General features: G+C 44.1%; 1 protein-coding gene across 1 annotated transcript in view; it reads left to right on the top strand.

Moving 5' to 3' along the window:
• The window catches only part of LOC135507558 (FRAS1-related extracellular matrix protein 2-like), a 50,651-nt gene that overhangs the window by 6,629 nt on the left and 22,123 nt on the right, over positions 1-21,899 (top strand). Inside the window, exons 3-6 of the mRNA XM_064927070.1 lie at positions 15,851-15,997; positions 17,578-17,808; positions 18,180-18,305; positions 19,929-20,180. Of these exons, the coding sequence (XP_064783142.1) occupies positions 15,851-15,997; positions 17,578-17,808; positions 18,180-18,305; positions 19,929-20,180 (756 nt within the window). The remainder of the gene's footprint in view (positions 1-15,850; positions 15,998-17,577; positions 17,809-18,179; positions 18,306-19,928; positions 20,181-21,899) is intronic.

Here is a 21,899-nt window from a genome sequence, read left to right as displayed (position 1 = left end):
CAATCCTATTGGTGTTTTCAGTATACAGTAATTCATATGATGTTAGTGTTTGTATAACGTAGCTTTTCTATGGTATTGTCAGTAGATTTCAACTATTGGAGTAAAGCATGTATATCATAAAATGTGTTTTTGGTTTCAATGTATATTCTACATATTCTACACATTTGTGTATCACACACAGACTGTGGAGTTTTGAAACAAATCAGTTGTTGGATATTCGTTTGCGCTTTGTTATGGTTCACTTCGTCCAAAGTACCATTGTGGACCTAGTTTATCTGCATCACGGATATATATAGCGAATGCAAAGCAAAGGAACAAAATATAGCATGTGGGGATGGGGACATGCTTTGCTATTTTAACATCAGCTGTAAATGCTTAACACATTCTGAGGTTTTGAAATGCATCCCTCCATGACACACTCTAAGAAAGGTTTGGGCTATATTTATGCTGGATTGAGGACTAGCTAGCTAGCACAATATCATCATCATCATCATCATCATCATCACCATGGTTGATGGCCACGGAGGGTTTATTTGTCATGGCCTTTTGGTCAATTCCTCTTGTTGTTTTCACCAAGTTTAACCCCTAAGTTAACCCTTTCATCTTCATGTTAGCGTTCACGCCCAGTAATGAACTCTCATGTTAGGACAGAGAATTGGCTGTGAGAACAGAGTGGGAGAAAGGTTGTTAACTAGTTTCTGAAGATATTGCACAAAAAGGAATTATTTTCCCGTACTGTCCCGATCCACACATGCTGAAATACTAAGACTTATATCCTTAATTATTTATATTTTTTAATGCATGTGTCTTCCCAAAGTCCTCTTACTCTGCTAAATTAGAACATGCTGAATTCCAGATGGCCATAAATGGCTGTCGCTCTCAGACAGTATAGCCTTAATGGATAATAGGGCTTTCTTTCTCAGGGCTGTCTGTAATTGAGGGTCTGGCTACAACAGGAAGGGGACACAAGGGCTTCAATTAGCTCCACAATCCCCTGTGTTTGTAGTGTAGTCTGTCCCACTGTTCTGTTTGAGATTCCAGCCAGCACATCTGAACCAGGTGCAGGGTTGGCTCTATACCTCTCTGCCATCTGTCTCGTGTGACTTTGTTTCTGTCTGACTACGGTTAACATGTGCAGAGCACTGACTCAGGGCTGGTAGGACACACACCACACACACACACACACACACCGAGTAACATCAAATAAAGACATGAAAAGGCAACAATTGCCTGAGTCTGTTACTGGCATGTAGGAACAAGTTGACACAGCATTCTGTTGGTCAGCGAATATGCACATAAAAGTTTAGTGTTTTCTTAATGTGTATGAGAAACACCGCTGGACATTCTAAATTCTATAGAATAAATGTCTGCAGCAGAAGTGACCGTGAACAATACTATTTACACCCTAAGTGTGCAAAATTCACATAGAAAATAGTCCAAATAGCTGCATTGTCTCCCTGTAGAGTTGTATTGCTGTATTGAAACAACATGTCATAAATAATGCGTTATGGGTAAGAAGAGAAAGAGCGAGGGGTCAGGGTATTTCCCCTGGGTGTTGGTCAGGAGTGGGTGTTGGCCGGCCCTAGCCTTTTGGGGGCCCTATGCGAGAGTGTAGAGACTTATTATAATTTTAAAGTTAATTTTCTGCAATTCTACACATTTGCCATTATTCGGCCATGATTACAACAAATTTAAATAGCTGAATGGACTAACTTACCAAGCTAAAAATTGTTAGCTGCCATGGGCTAAATGAGTGACTGTCAGTGACCATCATAATGAGAAAAAAACTGCTAATGCACAACCAAATGTCAAAATTGCACCTTGTACCTTCTACTATTCTTACTCTCAGTAGTATGTTGAGACCCTGACTGAATTCATTTGAATGAAGCTCTCCCCTCGTCCCTCACCTTGAGGGGAATGTAGTGATATAGCGTAGCATACTGTTAGCATAACCTTTATGTGTGAAGTGGTGATGAAGCGTTAGCATATCTCAGAGCGTTAGCATACCTCAAGACAAAGGAGATGATTGTGGACTACAGGAAAAAGAGGACTGGGCACGCCCCCATTCTCATCGACAGGGCTGCAGTGGAGCAGGTTGAGAGCTTCAGGCTCCTTGGTGTCCACATCACCAACAAACTAACATGGTCCAAGCACACCAAGACAGTCGTGAAGCGGGCACGACAAAACCTATTCCCCCTCAGGAGACTGAAAAGATTTGGCATGGGTAATAAGATCCTCTAAAGGTTCTACAGCTGCACCATCGAGAGCATCCTGACTGATTGCATCACTGCCTGGTATGTCAACTGCTCGGCCTCCGACCCCAAGGCACTACAGAGGGTAGAGCGAACGGCTCAGTACATCACTTGGCCCAAGATTCCTGCCATCCAAGACCTCTGTACCAGGCGGTGTCAGAGGAAGGCCCTAAAAATTGTCAAAGACTCCAGCCACCCTAGTCATGGACTGTTCTCTCGGTCCAAGAGGCTTCTGAACAGCTTCTACCCCCAAGCCATAAGACTCCTGAACATCTAATTAAATGGCTACCCAGACTATTTGCATTGACCTCGCTCTCCATTCCACTGCCACTCTCTGTTGTCATCTAAGCATAGTCACTTTAATAACTCTACCTACATGTACATATTACCTCAACTAACCGGTGCCCCGGACATTGACTCTGTACCGGCACCCCCTATATATTGCTATTTTTTACTGCTGCTCTTTAATTACTTTTATCTCTTATTGTTATCTGTATTTTTTTCAACTGCACTGTTGTTTAGGGGCTCGTAAGTAAGCACAACACCTGTTGTATTCGGCGCATGTGATTAATACAATTTGATTTGATGAACTGTGTAACCCTGGCTACACTACAGCTGACCAGGCCTTCCTGGGGCAAGTGGGCACATCTCTTGATTGGGGTTCTGACAAGGAGAGCCAGGCAAGCGGTACTGGGTCCAGGCAGGCTGTACTGGCTCCAGGCAGGCTCAACTGGGTCCAGGCAGGCTGTACTGGGTCCAGGCAGGCTCAACTGGCTCCAGGCAGGCTGTACTGGCTCCAGGCAGGCTGTACTGGCTCCAGGCAGGCTCAACTGGGTCCAGGCAGGCTGTACTGGCTCCAGGCAGGCTGTACTGGCTCCAGGCAGGCTCAACTGGGTCCAGGCAGGCTGTACTGGGTCCAGGCAGGCTGTACTGGCTCCAGGCAGGCTCAACTGGGTCCAGGCAGGCTCAACTGGGTCCAGGCAGGCTGTACTGGGTCCAGGCAGGCTCAACTGGGTCCAGGCAGGCTGTACTGGCTCCAGGCAGGCTCAACTGGGTCCAGGCAGGCTGTACTGGCTCCAGGCAGGCTCAACTGGGTCCAGGCAGGCTGTACTGGCTCCAGGCAGGCTCAACTGGGTCCAGGCAGGCTCAACTGGGTCCAGGCAGGCTCAACTGGATCCAGGCAGGCTCAACTGGGTCCAGGCAGGCTGTACTGGCTCCAGGCAGGGTGGTGGTGGCTCTGGTCCTGGGTGTTTTGGAGGGAGAGACCTGAAGAGAGAGGGGGTTCAGCTGAGTCAGATACTGTGTGAAATGTGCCTTTTACTCTATGTGGTACCACACCTTTTACACTTTCAAGCTGCACACCAAAATGAATACGGAAGTGTCATTACTGAGTTGAATCCTTTCATCATTCAGATGAACATGTTTCCATTGAGGAAATAGTCCTGCAGATACATTGATAGTTGCAGCTGTCTTTAACCTTTTACTGCAGTGGGCTAAAGTTGCGGCTGTCTTTAACCTTTTAGGGTCATACAGAGTGATTCTTAGTAGTCTTAAACAAATGTACTTTGAAACAAAATGATACACCTCACACACATGGTTATGGGCATAAAAAAAGAAGACACCTGTACCATGTCAGATATAGAGTTGAAATATATTACATTTGGAGTTTGCATCTGACAATTGATCTAGTGTCAGCCCTCTGTTCTGTCACAATAACAAAACTATTTGACATAGAAACACCGTACTACAAACATTTACAATGAATAGCACAATCACAAGAATCACAGGAATGGCTTAAGATCAAAGTCTACGTTGAGACCGAAGGGAGCAAGGGTCTTTAAATTAAAGATCCAGGCAGCCTCTTGTTTTAACAATAAACTGTTGAGGTCACCCCCTCTCCTAGGGAGGGTGACATGTTCAATGCCATTATAACATAGGGACGAAATCAAGTGGTTGACTTCCAAAAAGTGGGAAGCTACACACACATGCAACTTACACAGTCTTGCATGTGATGGATAGGTAGACACACAATCTCCTTACCTTTAGAGTCTTACAGTCTCCATGGTGGAGAGGGTGGTGATGGGGTGAGGAAAGGGTGAGGAAAGGGGGATGAAAGAGGGAGGAAGGGGGAGGAAGTATTCCCAAGTCCCAGCAGGTGTCGAGAGACACAGAGGCAGCGGCGGCTCTACCCATAGCACGGCTGTGTGTGTGTGGGGGGGGGGGGGGGTGACTTCTCAGTGTCTCTGCATTGTTCAAGAAAGGGGTCAGCAGTTGCCACACTGCGGGAAGTCTTGTTTCTTGAAATGGACAGTGGCCACATTCCAAGTCCTGGTAGCATATGCTGTCCTTTTTCAGTCAGGACCCCAGAGGGAGGCCCTGCGGAGTGCCTGTTTAACTTTTCACCCTTCGGGGAGATCCGATGGATGGAGGAATGTGTAAATCATCAGTCAGCCCTGAGGGGTAGCAATTAAAAAATGTAAATGAATTTTGGAAATGGTTGTTTAGAAACTGATGTCAATGTTATACAACAATAAGCAGACTGACTGAATCATAAGTGACAAACTCAGACAGGTTCCCTTCATTCAAGTCTTAATGTATTATTTGATGAGGGAATACCTTACCCCTTGAGGCCCATAAGGACCCAACCAGCCCACTGGTTCTGTTCTGAGGGGCGATTATAAGGTACTCTGATGGATAAAGTGAGCTGAGGTATAGACCTACTTCCTCATCTCCAGGCATATGTTCATGTAGAGATGTCCTCTTCGTTGAGTGATGGACTCAAGGAGGAGTTGTTAGAACAGGTTAGAACAGTTAGGGTTAGGGGGACGGGGTATTATTACCATCACTACACAGATAACTGATTATTGATCTAGTGTCAGCCAATTCAGCCTAGTCAGCCTCACCTAATCCTGCTGAAAGACACAGCAAAGCCCTGACCAGGAAGGGAGGGAATTCTGCCTCGCTCAAAATGGCCACCTTTGAATGTTTCCTCAACACTGTTTATGTTATTGTTGGCTATCCCTGTGTGATAATAGGTTTATGACAAGGTGCTTGGATGAAAGGCAGTGTCATTCTATCATAAAAGGCTAGATGTATTTTTCAATTTCCATATAGCCTCTTCAAAAGAAACTAGTCTAATGGCATAACGATTATTAGCCCCTGAGCTCTATCCTAATAATGAAGTTCAGTGTGTCAGTTGTGGTTACTCCTCTTCTGTCATCCAGGACTGTCTACAGACGAGTGGTCCATCAGGCCAGGGCCTACCCTGCCAGAGGCTAGTAGTAACCCCTTAAACAGAACAATGTCAGACTCGTCCAGACTCGTCCAGACATCTGAAGGTTTTTTCTTCCTCCTTTGTCTTTTTACCTGTTGAACCAGGAAAAGCCCATTGAGACCAGGTCAAGAAGGCAGCAGCATCAATACAACATTAAAAACATACAATAAAGCATCAGCACATCAATACAATACAATCAGCACAACAATACAATTTATTTATTTATTTTACCTTTATTTAACTAGGCAAGTCAGTTAAGAACAAATTCTTATTTTCAATGACGGCCTAGGAACAGTGGGTTAACTGCCTGTTCAGGGGCAGAACGACAGATTTGTACCTTGTCAGCTCGGGGGTTTAAACTTGCAACCTTCCGGTTACTAGTCCAACGCTCTAACCTCTAGGCTACCCTGCCGCCCCAATACAATCAGCACAACAATACAATACAATCAGCACAACAATACAATACAATCAGCACAACAACACAATACAATACAATCAGCACAACAATACAATACAATCAGCACAACAATACAATACAATCAGCACTACAATACAATACAATCAGCACAACAATACAATACAATCAGCACAACAATACAATACAATCAGCACAACAATACAATACAATCAGCACAACAATACAATAACATCCAATCAGCGTAACAATACAATGCAGTCAGCGTAACAATTACGATCCAATCAGCGTAACAATACGATCCAATCAGCGTAAGAATACGATCCAATCAGCGTAACAATACGATCCAATCAGCGTAACAATACGATCCAATCAGCGTAACAATACGATCCAATCAGCGTAACAATACAATACAATCAGCGTAACAATACGATCCAATCAGCGTAACAATACAATACAATCAGCGTAACAATACGATCCAATCAGCGTAACAATACAATACAATCATAGTAACAATACGATCCAATCAGCACAACAATACGATCCAATCAGCGTAACAATACGATCCAATCAGCGTAACAATACAATACAATCAGCGTAACAATACAATACAATCATAGTAACAATACGATCCAATCAGCACAACAATACGATCCAATCAGCGTAACAATACGATCCAATCAGCGTAACAATACAATACAATCATAGTAACAATACGATCCAATCAGCACAACAATACAATACAATCAGCGTAACAATACGATCCAATCAGCGTAACAATACGATCCAATCAGCGTACCAATACAATACAATCAGCGTAACAATACGATCCAATCAGCGTAACAATACGATCCAATCAGCGTAACAATACAATACAATCATAGTAACAATACGATCCAATCAGCGTAACAATACAATACAATCAGCGTACCAATACGATCCAATCAGCGTAACAATACAATACAATCATAGTAACAATACGATCCAATCAGCACAACAATACGATCCAATCAGCGTAACAATACGATCCAATCAGCGTAACAATACGATCCAATCAGCGTACCAATACGATCCAATCAGCGTAACAATACAATCAGCGTAACAATACAATACAATCATAGTAACACTACGATCCAATCAGCACAACAACAATACAATAACAATTTACACCTGAACAGAGTCTTGCATCAGAGTTTTAAACTCATCCATGTAGTTAGATAGATATGGGAAGTCTACATCAGATTTTTTTTAAGAGCCCACATTAAGAAAATGATAGGCTAGTGAGTAGATAGTGAATATTAGCTTCCAGGCAAACTCTGCCAAGGTTAATACGTTATGCAAGAGGAGGTTGTGCCGTTTTAGTTTTCATAGTAATAGCGATGATAAAAGTGTATTTTGAAAATAGCCTCCTTGTGTTGAATAGAGTTGAATCATTCTCGGGTTTTATAATCTGGTAGCTTCCCCTTTCACTCCAGGCTCCTGCTGCATGGGGAATGACAGTAGACCAGTGGCAGAGGTAATAGTGTTATGCGATTCAAGACTCCCGTCTCCTGCCACACTCACAGACATACCTGGAAGTGAAGTGGGAACCCTAGTAGACAGGTGTATGGGACTGGGAGAGTTCCAGGACAGCCAGTATCCCCTTTCATAGTCCCCCACAGACCCCACTCACAACCCCCAGAGATCAAAGCCAATACTCAGATAGGAACGTTTGACTGCATTACAGCCCCCTGTTCTGTTTCAGAGGGGTAGAATGGCACTTTTTCAGAGGAGGGGAATTATGGGTCGCGGCCATTTTACACAGCAGGCACCATGACTTCCTAAGTGTGTGTTCGGATCCAACCTGTCAGCCATGTCAACAGCCGGCCAACGATTTACTGTCCCCTGGTGCCAGTTGAAGGTCTACCTACATGTATACTGTGACTGTGAGGCGGAGGCTTCTCCCTCTCCCTCTCCCTCTCTCTCTCCTTGCCTCCTGACAAGGGGCAGATAGATTTATTGGGGTTGGGAGAGTGTTGGTGTTATGATGTCTGGCCCCTAGAGGTTATTCATGTCTGCTTCCATATGGCAAAGCTGTCTGCTGCTCCCCATACTTTCTTTTAAAACTGTCTTTATATTCTATACTTTACATTATATTCTACTCTCTCGCTGTCTGTTTAAAGATGTGTCACTTGCACATTTGTTCTGCACAGATGTAGGGTCTTAATTTGAGCCAGCTTGCCACAGCAGGAAAATAATCTTTCAGCAACGGGAAATGTGAATTATTTTCATAATTAATAGACATTTTTGTAGGGGTGGATACATTTTTCATAAGGGAAAATTAAGTCTGACATTTCAGAGTGTAAATTACAAATTTCAGAAGCATTTTTCAAATCTCAAGTACACTACATGTTTTAAATGTCCTACATCGCAGAAACGTTATCCTGCAACAGGGGGATCAAATCAAGATCCCACATCTGTATGTCAGTATCTATCCCCTCTTTCATTTCTATTGACATTTTAGTCATTTAGCAGATGCACCGTCCCTTTCCTCTCTCTCTTCTATCACTCCTTCCCTCAGTCTGTACGTTCTGTGAGGACTCACTAAGAATCTTGACACCACTTAGTCGTTTCATTTAGCTCCGTTATTAGAGCATGGCTCTTGCAATGCCAGGATAATGGGTTCGATTCCCGGGATCACCCACACGTTAAATGTATGCAAGCATGAGTGTAAGTAGCTTTGGATAAAAGTGTCTGCTGAATGGCATATAGACTGAGTGTGCAAAACATTAGGAACACCTTTCTAATATTGAGTTGCACCCCTCTTGCCCTCAGAAAAGCGTTCCACAAGGATGCTGGCCCATGCTGACTCTAATGCTTCACACAGTTGGCTGGATGTCCTCTGGGTGGTGGACCATTCTTGATACAGACGGGAAACTGTTGAGTGTGAAAAACCCAGCAGCGTGCCGTTCTTGACACACCAGTACGCCTGGCACCTAGTACCATACCCCATTCAAAGGCACTTAAATATGTTGTCTTGCCCATTCATCCTCTGAATGATACACATACACAATCCATGTCCCAATTGTCTCTAGTCCTAGAAATCCTTAATTAACCCGTCTCCTCCCCTTCATCTACACTGATTCAAGTGGATTTAACAAGTGACATCAATAAGGGATCAAAGCTTTCACCTGGATTCACCTGGTCAGTCTGTGTCATGGAAAGAGCAGTTGTTCCTAATGTTTTGTACACTCAGTGTTGTGTATATATATGATTAAATGATTCATTTTGGCCAGTTGCCATGGGACAGTTAGGTTCGTTTTCTCCAAAATGATGCAATAAGCGCCAGTGGCACCATTGGGGGGTGACCCAGTCTCTCTGTCACCTTGTGATGTGCGGCATACTGCCTTTCCGACCCAGATCAGGTCACTGTTCTGGAGTCAGTGTTATTTTACAGTGCACGGCAGTGGCCAATAGGATCTATTAATATGCCTGGCTCCTCCAATCCAAAATCCCAACCATGGGATCTTCGGAATGCCCCAGAGGAAACTAAGTTGAGCACACTGGCATTTGAGAATATACTTTCTGTACTGTAGAGCCAACGTTAAAAAAAGAGAAAGCTGTTGTAATTGTGTTAAATTGTATAGAAATTCTGATCGTACACCTCAATATAATGACTAAATTAATGGACCACATGTGAAATCTATATTCACACAGGTGTTGTTGATGGTTTTGGCTGTAGGGACTGTAATAATAAGGGCCATAGGTAGCCGAGCGGTTAGAGTGTTTTGCTAGTAACCCAAAGGTCGCTGGTTTGAATTCCTGAGCTGACAAGGTGAAAAATCTAGCGATGTGCCCTTGTGCAAGGTACTTAACCCTTATTTGCTCCAGGGACGCCGTACTACCCTGACCCTGTAAAACAACCACAGGAGGTTGGTGGCTCCTTAATTGGGGAGGACGGGCTCATAGTAATGGCTGTAACGGAACAAATGGAATGGTATCTAACTCATCAGAAAAATGGTTTCCATGTGTTTGATCCCATTCCAGCCATTAATATGAGCTGTCCTCCCCAATATGAGCCGTCCTCCCCTCACCAGCCTCCTGTGAAAATAACACATTTCACTGCACCTACTCGGTGTACTGTATGTGACAATAAAACATTATTATTATTTTTGTATATTTGTGGTTGTTTTGCCTACTTTAGTTGATTGAAAATCACTCTGGATAAGGGAGTCTGCTAAATTGCTAAAATGTACATTTCTGCAAGTTTATACCGGGCCATGTTGCAGAGGGCAATGTGACCCAGTATAAATAAAAAGAGGAATGAGGAAATGTAATAATCATGGTCCTCATTCCTGTCACTCAGCGGGGATATACTTACATGGGCGCCGCTTTCTGTTGCTCACCCTTGCATCATTCTCTTGGCTTGTCAAAACTTAATTCTGACCAATGACATCCCCCCCCTCCTCTTGAGTCCCACCCACCATCCTAAGTATATCTATGTATGGCTATGAATACTGTAGCAATGTAAATAGGACCTGATGACCTGATGAAGAAGGTGGAATGAAAGGACACTGGGGGGGGGGCTGTAGGGCTGCTGGTTGCTGACCATGGTCGAGTTTGAAGTTGACAAAGGTTAAAACAACGATATAGAATATTCCACAACTCTTTGCAACAATGGGACCTAGTTAGCTAAGGTGCTGGTAGTTAGCAATGGCGGACAGGCTCATTGTACTGGCTGGAATGGAATAATGGAACGGTATCAAACACATCAAACATATGGAAACCACGTTTGACTTCGTTCCATTTATGCCACTTTAGCCATTACAATGAGTCCGTCCTCCTATAGCTCCCCCCACCAGCCTCCTCCGATGTACAGTCAGGAGATACAATCAAACATGTTTGGAATCGGAATGAACCTAACTGATGTCTCCATTATATCCTTAGTCATCGAGGCTCACAGGAGACCATCTTGAGAATCTTGGCAAATCTCCTGACAGGTCGTTAAAATGACAGTGGTAAATTAATTTGACCTGTTAGCCACTAAAGTTACATGTTGTTGGAGCATAGGGGGGCAAGCTAGCTAGCTACCGTGTGAGTTAGTTATCCAAAGGTGGATGCACTGTAGGGAGCCCCATACCTGGAAAACATCCAGTCTTCTCACTCAGGTCTAAGAACATGAAAAATGTCCAGGGGCCAACACTTAGCATTGGCTGTGATATACTGGCCGTGCTTACTGCTTACTCAAACGATTAGCCTAGCATTAATAAATCACTCTAAGGACAAATGTATTAAGAGCCCGAAACAGGGGCGTTTCATAATGCCGTCTTCTATAAAACATTTCATCTGATGGTGAGAACTATTATTATTGTCAGTTTGAAATGCAAAAGAAATGTGAGCTGGGAGTGTGGTTGATATGTTAGTTGTAAAGATTGTAATAAATGAGTTCGTAAATCAGTTAGAGACATCAGAACCAGCAGAGACACCTGGTTCAGAGGGAATGTGGCCATTACTTAGCCTTATATACTCTATCCACGTTATTGCTCTCATAAATACCAAGGAAGGCGTCCCTCTCTACTCAGTTTCACTTTAGGTTTATCTGAATCAGTGGTATTGATGTGACCTTCTCTAATGGAAAGCAGAAAGTGTATAGTGTGCTTGACAACACACCACTGGATCCATGTCTGGTGTGGTTGGATTCCATGCCACGTCTGGACACGGTATCTGACAGGATTGACAAAAGGAGCCAGAAGAGGACTCCCTCCTCTGAGTTTGAGAAAGGAAAGCAGGCAGGCAGGGAGGTAGGCAGAGAGACATGCCAGAGCAGTGGGCTGTGGGCCACCCAGACAGTGGCCTGCTGTCCCTTGTTCATCCTGGAGGGACAAAGCCAACATAGGGACAGAGAGATGGGGTGGGAGGGCGCAGCTGTCACTCAGCTTCTTTTTCCAGAATCTGAAGCTCTGGCAGGAGTTCTCTGAGACACAGAGCGAGAGAGAGAGAGAGAGAGAGAGACCATGGCTGACTGAAGTGTCACACCGGCCGGATCTGAAGCCCCCTATCTCACAGTCATGTCTATGGCTCTGATCATGTCCACCTGGGGGATGGAATGTGATATTAGTGTAATTTATTATACACAGACAGCTCAGATTGTAATGATATCACCGTGTCATTTTTTTAAAGGGTATGTTTGTGTGCTTGTATCATCATTGTAGCAGGTGCTGATTTGTTTTTGAGGCCAGCCTGCCAGCCAACTCTCTTGGACGACACACAAAATATATGGATGATGACGACATTGCCTTTGTCATAGTTGTCATAGAGTTTTCAAAGGCTCAGATATCACACAGCCAGGGCTTTGAGGTCCCCTCCACTGGCTGTGCATCTATGTATAACATGATGTATGTATAGCGTCACAGCGATGTCATGGTGTCACAACGTATCTCTATCAGGTCTGGGAAATGGAGACATGGTTAGGGAAGACTTTTCCTCAGCTCTTTTTTTCCAATCGACTCCCATCCGCCTTCCCGGTTGGAAATCCAACTCTGTTTTTTTAACAAGCGCCAGGTCAGGTGGTAAATGCTAGATGTCCTTAAATCTCATCTGTCCTATTTTATCGGCCTGTTGATTTAGGTTATTCTGGGGATTTAAACTCAAATGAACTCCAAGACCTTATTTCACCCTGTTAATTGAGTGACAATTGAGAAATAACAGCAGCTGATCAATTCAATTAAATATTGTCAGTAGCGCTCATATTAATTAATTTCCCCAGTGCAGAATAGTCTGTTTTTAATTCTTACAGGTCAATTGACTCCTTTGTTTTCAATATTATTTTACTTACATAGTCTCATCATCTACAGTATTTGACCAGACAAACTACACCATGTTAGAAATTGTATTTCTATGCAATACTGATGATAAAATAGCATTATTACATGTCTTGAGGGTAACAGTGTCAGAGCTGAAACCAGAAGCTGTCAGTTAGACTGCCAGTCTGGATGCCAGAGCGATAGTCTTTTTGTTGCTGACTATGTTCATACGATAATCCTATCTGACACACAATACAGGCTCACTAAGCTCAATATCAGCTTTGTGTAAACTGGGCAGCCTGCCTAGGAACACGTGCCTTTCTGAACAGAAACACTCCTTCAGATTCTGTGGGTTTGAGGAGATATGAGCAGAAAGGTATACAGGTTTTATAAATCAAGTTTCTCCCTTGATAAGTGATTATTATACTTAATGTGATGGACTGAGGTGTGACTAATGTGTCATGTAGCATTTCGTTTATGTGCACTGTACGTTATAGGTACAAGTGACGGACGAACGTCAACAGTCACTGCACTTCCCTTTTACATTTCAAAGATGCTCTAAGAGGTGTTTGATATTTCCACTCAGGCTAAATGAAAATACACTTAATCAAACACTCAAATCTTATTTTGAAGTTAACTGGCTCATCTTGTCTATCAATTGGCCACATGCACACTCATCAAGCGTGGTGGAATTTGGAGCAGGCAAAGACAAACATGATGAATGCTTCCTGTATTTTTAGCCGGAGCTGTCAGAAACATGAGCATGGTCAAGGATAGACACCGTTCGGTGCTAGGGGCTCCTATGTCAAACTGGGACTCCATGGCTACTATACTATAGCATTGGGAGATGACTGGGGTGTGAGGGTGGCGGGTTCTAGTGTGTGTGTGTGTGTGGTTTACGTGAACAAGTGAAACGATCCAATTGAATCAATCCCCCCCAAATATCCACTAGTTAGTATCAGTTCAATTCAATCCACCGTCATTGACATCCAGGCTTGGCGAAGTGTGGTTTGTCCCTGGCCCTGTTGTGTCTCGGTTATGGCCCGGCGCGCCATGTTGACATGTGGGTTTGAGGAAGTGGCCCCATCTCCTCCCTCCAGTGTTTTCATTCTCCCCAGTCACATAGCAGAACGCCCACAGCTCCTTTCTCCCTCAGGCAGGCAAAACCAACCCCAATGTAGGCTCATTGTATAAATTAACCAGATGCTCCATGCGCTTGTCCTCCATAAAGCCTAGTGAGAGTTTATTTCTTTAGTTAGCCTCCTCTCACAGGTTCTCTGTCACCCCTCAGAGGATTGGTTCTGCTTCCTTTCCTTAGTGTTCTGTTATGTAGGGGTTCATATCCAAAGGGTCTTTTCTCCGCATTTATCTACCAAATCCTTGACTCTGGTGCTGCAACCATAGAAATAGAGTGATATTCTGATGACCACAACCACCATGGTGCTACACTAAAGGAAGTGAAGGGTTAATATGAAAGGGTCTTATCTTGACATTGACCTACTTCCTCCATGGCTGCTCAGAGTTAGACTCAGGGGTCAGGTTAATAACAGGCTAATAAGGCCGTTCTGCCACTGTGACCAGCGGTGCGAAACCGACCAACACCTCTCTAACCTCTGCGGCTCTCTGAACCCACTAAGCTCTGGCCAATCAGACACAAGGTCAAGGGTCCTCCTAGGGCCTGTCAGAGAGGGGATAAGCCAAGGCGTTTGGACGTTTGGCCGCAGTTATTAAAAAGAAGCCTGGGATTAAGATTTAAGCATTAAGAAAGCTACCGGCTATGTAAGTAACTCCGTCTGTCCAGAGTGGCCCATGTCAAGCGGCGAGTGGAATACTTTCTTTTGGAGGATAAAAGAGTCATGAGATAGTATGGATTAAGGGCAGAGGAAGCAATGTATAGTCAATGGTGATCAGTGCCAGGTGACTACAAGATTCAGACCTGGGTTCAAATACTGTTTGATATCTTATTTAATACCTTATAAAAAGGGGGGGTTGTACTTTTGGGACTATTATATTGGACCCATTGCGTCAGGTAAGCTTAATAGAGACCAGGCAGCATATTTGAAATTATGAAATGATTTAGAATAGTATTTGAACCCAGGTATGGTTCATATGTGTGTTTTGTGGCACCTGTTCTCTTCATGGGGCCTAATGAGGTAGATACACTTCAAGCTGAGAAAAATGACCTAGATATGAAGTCTTAATCGCTTGAAATCTGAGGTTTTACAGAGGGTCCTGTCCAGGTGCAAATCTCAAATCAGAGGTTTCCTTGTGCATAGTGCACAGACTCGAACATTGTAAGAACTAATTAATTAATCTTTCTGTTTTTCAACACAACAAATGTGAGCTACTTTCACTGTACTAAGGTTTAACACCAAGGGGTAAAAGGTCTATTTTAAGCCTATAGACATGAAGTTACCCTTGTCCCTCAGAGGTGCTGCTGGTGCTTAAAGGGATGCTGCTGGTGCTTAAAGGGATGCCGCCGGTGCTTAAAGGGATAGGGCTGATGCTGAAAGGATATGGCTGGGGCTGCCATGTCAGTGAGTCACCAGGAGTAATGGAGCCTCTCTCTGCACCTCACCTTTAACCCCTCTGCTAATACTGTTCTGTTTGGGTCAGAGATGACAGAGAGTGTGAGAGAGTGTGAGAGAGTGTGAGAGAGAGAGAGAGAGAGAGACAGACAGACAGACAGACAGACAGAAAGACAGACAGACAGACAGACAAGGATTCCCTTGAACAGACTGTCACTGTCAGCAAGTGATCCATTAAAAACTGGTCTCTCTCTCTCTCTGTCTTGTTTTGGCCCATTCCCGAGACTGGTAAGAAGGTAAGAGTCTAGCCAGGGGCAGGCAACCCTGCCAAAGGAGCCAGGAAACTGACACACATATCTGGGTGAGGAGGTGAGAAACCCGAGCCAGGCACTGACTGAGAGTGGGGGGGGGGGGAGAACAATGGAGTGAGAGAGGAAATTAGAAACAAGGCATCACTCAAGAGGCCTGTGATGGAGGATTTGAGGGTTTAGCCCTGACATTAAGTTATCAAGTTACCCTTCACAATTTAAAATATCTGTGTCTTTTGTCATAGGGCTCAATGAGTTTACAAACACTGATGTCAAAGTTTTGTCTTCCAGGTGGAAACAAGCTGAAGCCGCAGCCATTCCGGCTCAACTGGTCGTGGATCAGCCTGGAGAAGGAGTACTATCTGGTGGATGAGGACGCCAAATTCCTGGAGGTGACGCTCAGACGCAGGGGATACCTGGGAGAGACATCCTTCGTCAGTGAGTATTGGAAGTCTTACACAGTATTTACCACAGATCTACAGCAGCCTTTACCTAAACAGATAAATACAATGACTAAAATGGGACCTACAGCAATATTTACCTCTAGACATAGATATAGAATGACTAGAATGGGTCCTATAGGAATATTTAACTCTAAACATTGATATAAAATGACAGAAATTGACCCTATAGCAGTATTTACTTCTTGACCTAGAAATACAAAGACTAGAATGGGACATGTGAAGTGTTCCAAAAAAAAATGTTTTCACATGATTTCTACATGAAATTGTGATTTTCCACATGTGAAACCATGTGGTTTTTATGTAAGGGAACATAGATATAGAATGCCTAGAATGGGGACCCATTAGCAGTGTTTACCTCTAACATAGAAATAGAATGAATACAATGGGCACAAGGCTCCTCAGTCATTTTACAGAATACTAATGGGTACACTCAATATGGCTGACATGGAGATTCTATGTCTATGGTACTGAAAGTCTTGAACAGGATTTACATCAGATCTATAGTATATTGGTTTGATTTTGGATTTATTAGGATCCCCATTAGCCGACGCCAAGGGCGTGGACTCTTTGAAAAAAGGTGCTATCTAGAACCATAAAGGGTTATTCGGCTGTCCCAACACTTTTTATTGCAGGTAGAAACCCCTTTTGGTGCCAGGTAGAACCCTTTTGGTTCTCTTATAGGGACAGCTGAAGAACCCTTTTGGAACCCTTTTTCTAAGAGTGTACCATGGTAGATCCTGTTGGAACTGGCTTGCACTTCGTTGGTTCATCCCCCAAGTGATATATCTGAGTTAGTACATTTCTCCCATTGTTTTCTCTGCTTGTCATTCAGATAAAAGGTAGTTTTAAATTGCCACTATTTTATCCCTAATGGGATGTAGATATTTCAATCATCCACCACCATCAACTCTGACTAGGGGTACTCCGAAAAAATGTAAATGTCAGTGGAGAGACTATTCAGAAAGCAGGACCTATTAAACTGTCATTGTGTTAAAAGACTGATTGGCCCTTTAAGGGTCTTCATGGAGTGTATTTGTCTGTTATTACCCTGCCATTAGAAGAAGCCTAAGAATAAAATAGACCCCTGGTTATCAATCTGCCCTGTGTATGTTCCTGTTTGACTGATGACCCATTTCCTGTCTCGCTGTTGAAAAACCTAGTTTGATTGAGGGGTCAGATAGCCCTTCCTCATAGGGGTCACCAGGTAATGTCAACATGCTTGTCTGTTTGGCTACATCCAACACACAAGCTTTTATACATAGGCTCCTATATTTACAGTTGTCTTTGACGATGCAGTAGTGGGCAAATATGAACAAAGACAGACAATGAGAGCTAACCAGGCAACTACAGTCTGTAAATCACAGTCAACCTGCAGTCAACTCACACCCTCTGAGGCCCTGCAAACCACACAGTGCTACGTGTCATTATTATAAAGCTATTCAGTTCAATTAGGTTCAATTCAACTCAATTCAGTTCAGCTTACCTCAGCTAAATTACAATTAAATGTAATTAAATGAGGTTCTATTTAGTTCAGTTCGATATGGTTCTATTCAGGCATCACCACCAAGGATGGCACTGCGGAGAAGGACAAGGACTTCCGGGGCAAGGCCCAGAAGCAGGTCCAGTTCAACCCAGGCCAGACAGTGGCCACCTGGAGGGTGAAGATCTTCACGGACCAGGAGTTTGAGACCAGCGAGACCTTTGAGATCCAGCTGTCGGAGCCTGTCATGGCCGTGCTGGAGTACCCCGATACAGCCACTGTGGAGATAGTGGACCCTGGTGATGGTAAGAATGAACGGCCTTATCTGCAGATTGTCTGATTGTTTGATTTGCCCTCCGACATGAAGTCCTTTATGAATAATAGACAGGCTTTAAGTCAATCGGAAAGGCTACATTCATTTACATGGATTGACACATGAAAAAATATAATTGTATCCTTCATTTAAGATCCCCGAATCAGATCATGTTTATTGTTCCATTGTTGGGCAATTTGATGACAGCAGCAAATATGCATGGATCAAATAAGTACAGACTGGACTTGTAAACTCTTCTTCTCTTGTTCTCTTTGGCCTATCCTCTGTGTTTCTCCCATAGAGATCCTGTTAAATGACTATTCTAATTCTGAATTCTATGGTTTCTCCCTCTTTCCTCTGCAGAGTCCACGGTGTTCATCCCCCAGGCAGAGTATAAGATAGAGGAGGACATTGGGGAGCTGCTGGTGCCTGTTCGCCGCTCTGGAGACCTCAGCCAGGAACTCATGGTCGTCTGCTACACCCAGCAAGGTGAATACAGTATATATATATCATATATATCATTCAAATACATGGGTTTTTACAAAGATTAAATGCATGAATAAATTACACATAGATATACAGAGCATTTGTAAAGTATTCAGACCCCTTCCCTTTTTCCACATTTTGTTAAGTTACAACCATATTCTAAAATGGATCAAAAATATGAATAATCTCGTCAATCCAACACCCAATACCCCGTAATGACAAAGCAAAAACATATTTTTAGAATTGTAAAAAGTTAAAAACAGAAATACCTTATTTACATAAGTATTCAGACCCTTTGCTATGAGACTCGAAATTGAGCTCAAGTGCATCCTGTTTCCATTGATCATCCTTGAGATGTTTCAAGAACTTGATTGGTGTGCAGTTGTGGTAGATTCAATTGATTAGACATGATTTGGAAAGGCGCACACCTGTCAATATAAGTTCCCACAGAAGACAGTGCACCTCAAATCAAAACCCAAGCCATCAGGTCGAAGGAATTGTCCGTAGAGCTCCGAGACATAATTGTGTTGAAGCACAGAGCTGGGGAAGGGTACCCAAGAACACAGTGGCCTCCATCATTCTTAAATGGAAGAAGTTTGTAACCACCAAGACTGAGCAATCTGGGGAGAAGGGCCTTGGTCAGAACCCAATGGTCACTCTGACAGAGTTCCAGAGTTCCAGAAAGACAACCATCTCTGTAGCACTCCACCAATCAGGTCTTTATGGTAGAGTGGCCAGACGGAAGCCACTCCTCAGTAAAAGGCACATGACAGCCCTCTTGGAGTTTGCCACAAGGTGCCTAAAGAACTCTCAGACCATGAGAAAAAATATTCTCTGGTCTGATGAAACCAAGAGTGAACTCTTTGGCCTGAATGCCAAGCGTCCCCTCAGGAAGAGACCTGGCACCATCCCTATGGTTAAAGCATAGTGGTGGCAGCATCATGCTGTGGGGATGTTTTTCAGCGGCAGGGACTGGGAGATTAGTCAGGATCGAGTGAAAGATGAACAGAGCAAAGTACAGGGCACTCAGGACCTCAGACTGGGGCGAAGGTTCCCATTCCAACAAGACAACGACCTAAGCACACAGCCAAGACAACGCAGGAGTGGCTTTGGGCCAAGTCTCTGAATGTCCTTGAGTGGCCCAGCCAGAGCCCGAACTTGAACCCCGATCGAACATCTCTGGAGAGATCTGAAAATAGCTGTGCAGCGACGCTCCCCATCCAACCAGACAGAGATTGAGAGGATCTGCAGAGAAGAATGGGACAAACTCCCCTAATATAGGTGTGCCAAGCTTGTAGCATCATACCCAAGAAGACTCAATGCTGTAAAGGTGCTTCAACAAAGTACTGAGTAAAGGGTAAGAAAACGTATGTAAATGTAATATTTCAGTTTTTGCTTTGTCATTATGGGGTATTGTGTGTAGATTGATGAGGGGAAAAAACGATTTGATCCATTTTAGAATAAGGCTGTAACATAACAAAATGTGGAAAAAGTCAAGGGGTCTGAATACTTTCCGAATGCACTGTAGATATATTGTAACATAAAACTACTCTCCTTCCCCCACAACTGTCTGTTATTCTTCTATTGAACCTTAACCATTGACCCCTGAACTCCTTTTCCCAACAGCCAGTGCGACGGGCACCATCCCCAGCACGGTCCTCTCCTACAGCGACTACATCACGCGTCCCGAAGACCACACCAGCGTGCTCCGCTTTGACAAGGACCAGAGGGAGAAGCCCTGCCGCATCATCATCATCGACGATTCGCTCTACGAAGAGGAAGAGAGCTTCAACGTAACCCTCAGCATGCCCATGGGGGGCCAGGTGGGAGCCACCTTCCCCAGCGCAAAGGTCACCATCCTGGCCGACAGCGACGACGGTGAGTGGGTTTGTTGGGCGTATGGTGGGTGGTGGCATCTATAGTCACCTGTTGAATACAGAGGTCACTCAATTGTCATGATACCCTACTTGAAACTTGAAACCCTAGTTCAAATGGTTCAACACACAGGTTCAAGTCAACTTGAATGCTACTCGTCAATGGCAACAGACTCAATGATTCCTGACCCTTTACTATATTGACTATAAAGGAATCTCTACCAGTATCAGAATTACTTCCTATTCGACCCCCCAGTCTCTTGGGTTCAGTGAACAGGAGTACACTCTTTGAAAAAAAGTGTGATCTAGAACCTAAAAGGGTTCTCCGGCTGCCCCCATAGGATAACCCTTCAATAAAAAAAGTTTGGTTCCGGGTAGAACTCTTTTGGGTTCCATATAGAACCCTTCCACAGCGGGTACGACCTAGAACCAAAAAGGTTTATCCTATGGCGCCAGCAGAATAACCCTTTATGAACCCTGTTTTAAAAGATAAACAAATGAAGTGTTTCAAAGGGGCTCCTTTCAGCTTTTCTCCATGATTTCCTGGGTCTTCCTATGGGCCACTCCTAATCATGTGACTTCCTGGGTCTTCCTATGGGCCACTCCTGATGATATGACTTCCTGGGTCTTCCTATGGGCCACTCCGAATCATATGACTTCCTGGGTCTTCCTATGGGCCACTCCTAATCATATGACTTCCTGGGTCTTCCTATGGGCCACTCCTAATCATTTGACTTTCTGGGTCTTCCTATGGGCCACTCCTAATGATATGACTTCTTGGGTCTTCCTATGGGCCACTCCTAATGATATGACTTCCTGGGTCTTCCTATGGGCCACTCCTAATCATTTGACTTCCTATGGGACACTCCTAATGATATGACTTCCTGGGTCTTCCTATGGGCCACTCCTAATCATATGACTTCCTGGGTCTTCCTATGGGCCACTCCTAATGATATAACTTCCTGGGTCTTCCTATGGGCCACTCCTAATGATATGACTTCCTGCGTCTTCCTATGGGCCACTCCTAATGATATGACTTCCTGGGTCTTCCTATTGGCCACTCCTAATGATATGACTTCCTGGGTCTTCCTATGGGCCACTCCTAATGATATGACTTCCTGGGACTTCCTATGGGCCACTCCTAATGATATGACTTCCTGGGTCTTCCTATGGGCCACTCCTAATGATATTACTTCCTGGGTCTTCCTATGGGCCACTCCTAATGATATGACTTCCTATGGGCCACTCCTAATGATATGACTTCCTGGGTCTTCCTATGGGCCACTCCTAATGATATGACTTCCTGGGACTTCCTATGGGCCACTCCTAATGATATGACTTCCTGGGACTTCCTATGGGCCACTCCTAATGATATGACTTCCTGGGACTTCCTATGGGCCACTCCTCATCATATGACTTCCTGGGTCTTCCTATGGGCCACTCCTAATGATATGACTTCCTATGGGCCACTCCTAATGATATGACTTCCTGGGTCTTCCTATGGGCCACTCCTAATGATATGACTTCCTGGGTCTTCCTATTGGCCACTCCTAATGATATGACTTCCCGGGTCTTCCTATGGGCCACTCCTAATGATATGACTTCCTGGGACTTCCTATGGGCCACTCCTCATCATATGACTTGCTGGGACTTCCTATTGGCCACTCCTAATGATATGACTTCCTCTATGTTTGTTATGGGGGCTTAACTGTTGCCCGAGACA

The sequence above is a fragment of the Oncorhynchus masou genome, chromosome 21 (genome assembly GCF_036934945.1).
Source record: "Oncorhynchus masou masou isolate Uvic2021 chromosome 21, UVic_Omas_1.1, whole genome shotgun sequence".
Taxonomy (NCBI): Eukaryota; Metazoa; Chordata; class Actinopteri; order Salmoniformes; family Salmonidae; genus Oncorhynchus; species Oncorhynchus masou.
Note: the sequence above shows the minus strand (reverse complement) of the source record. Positions and strands in the feature narration are given on the sequence as shown.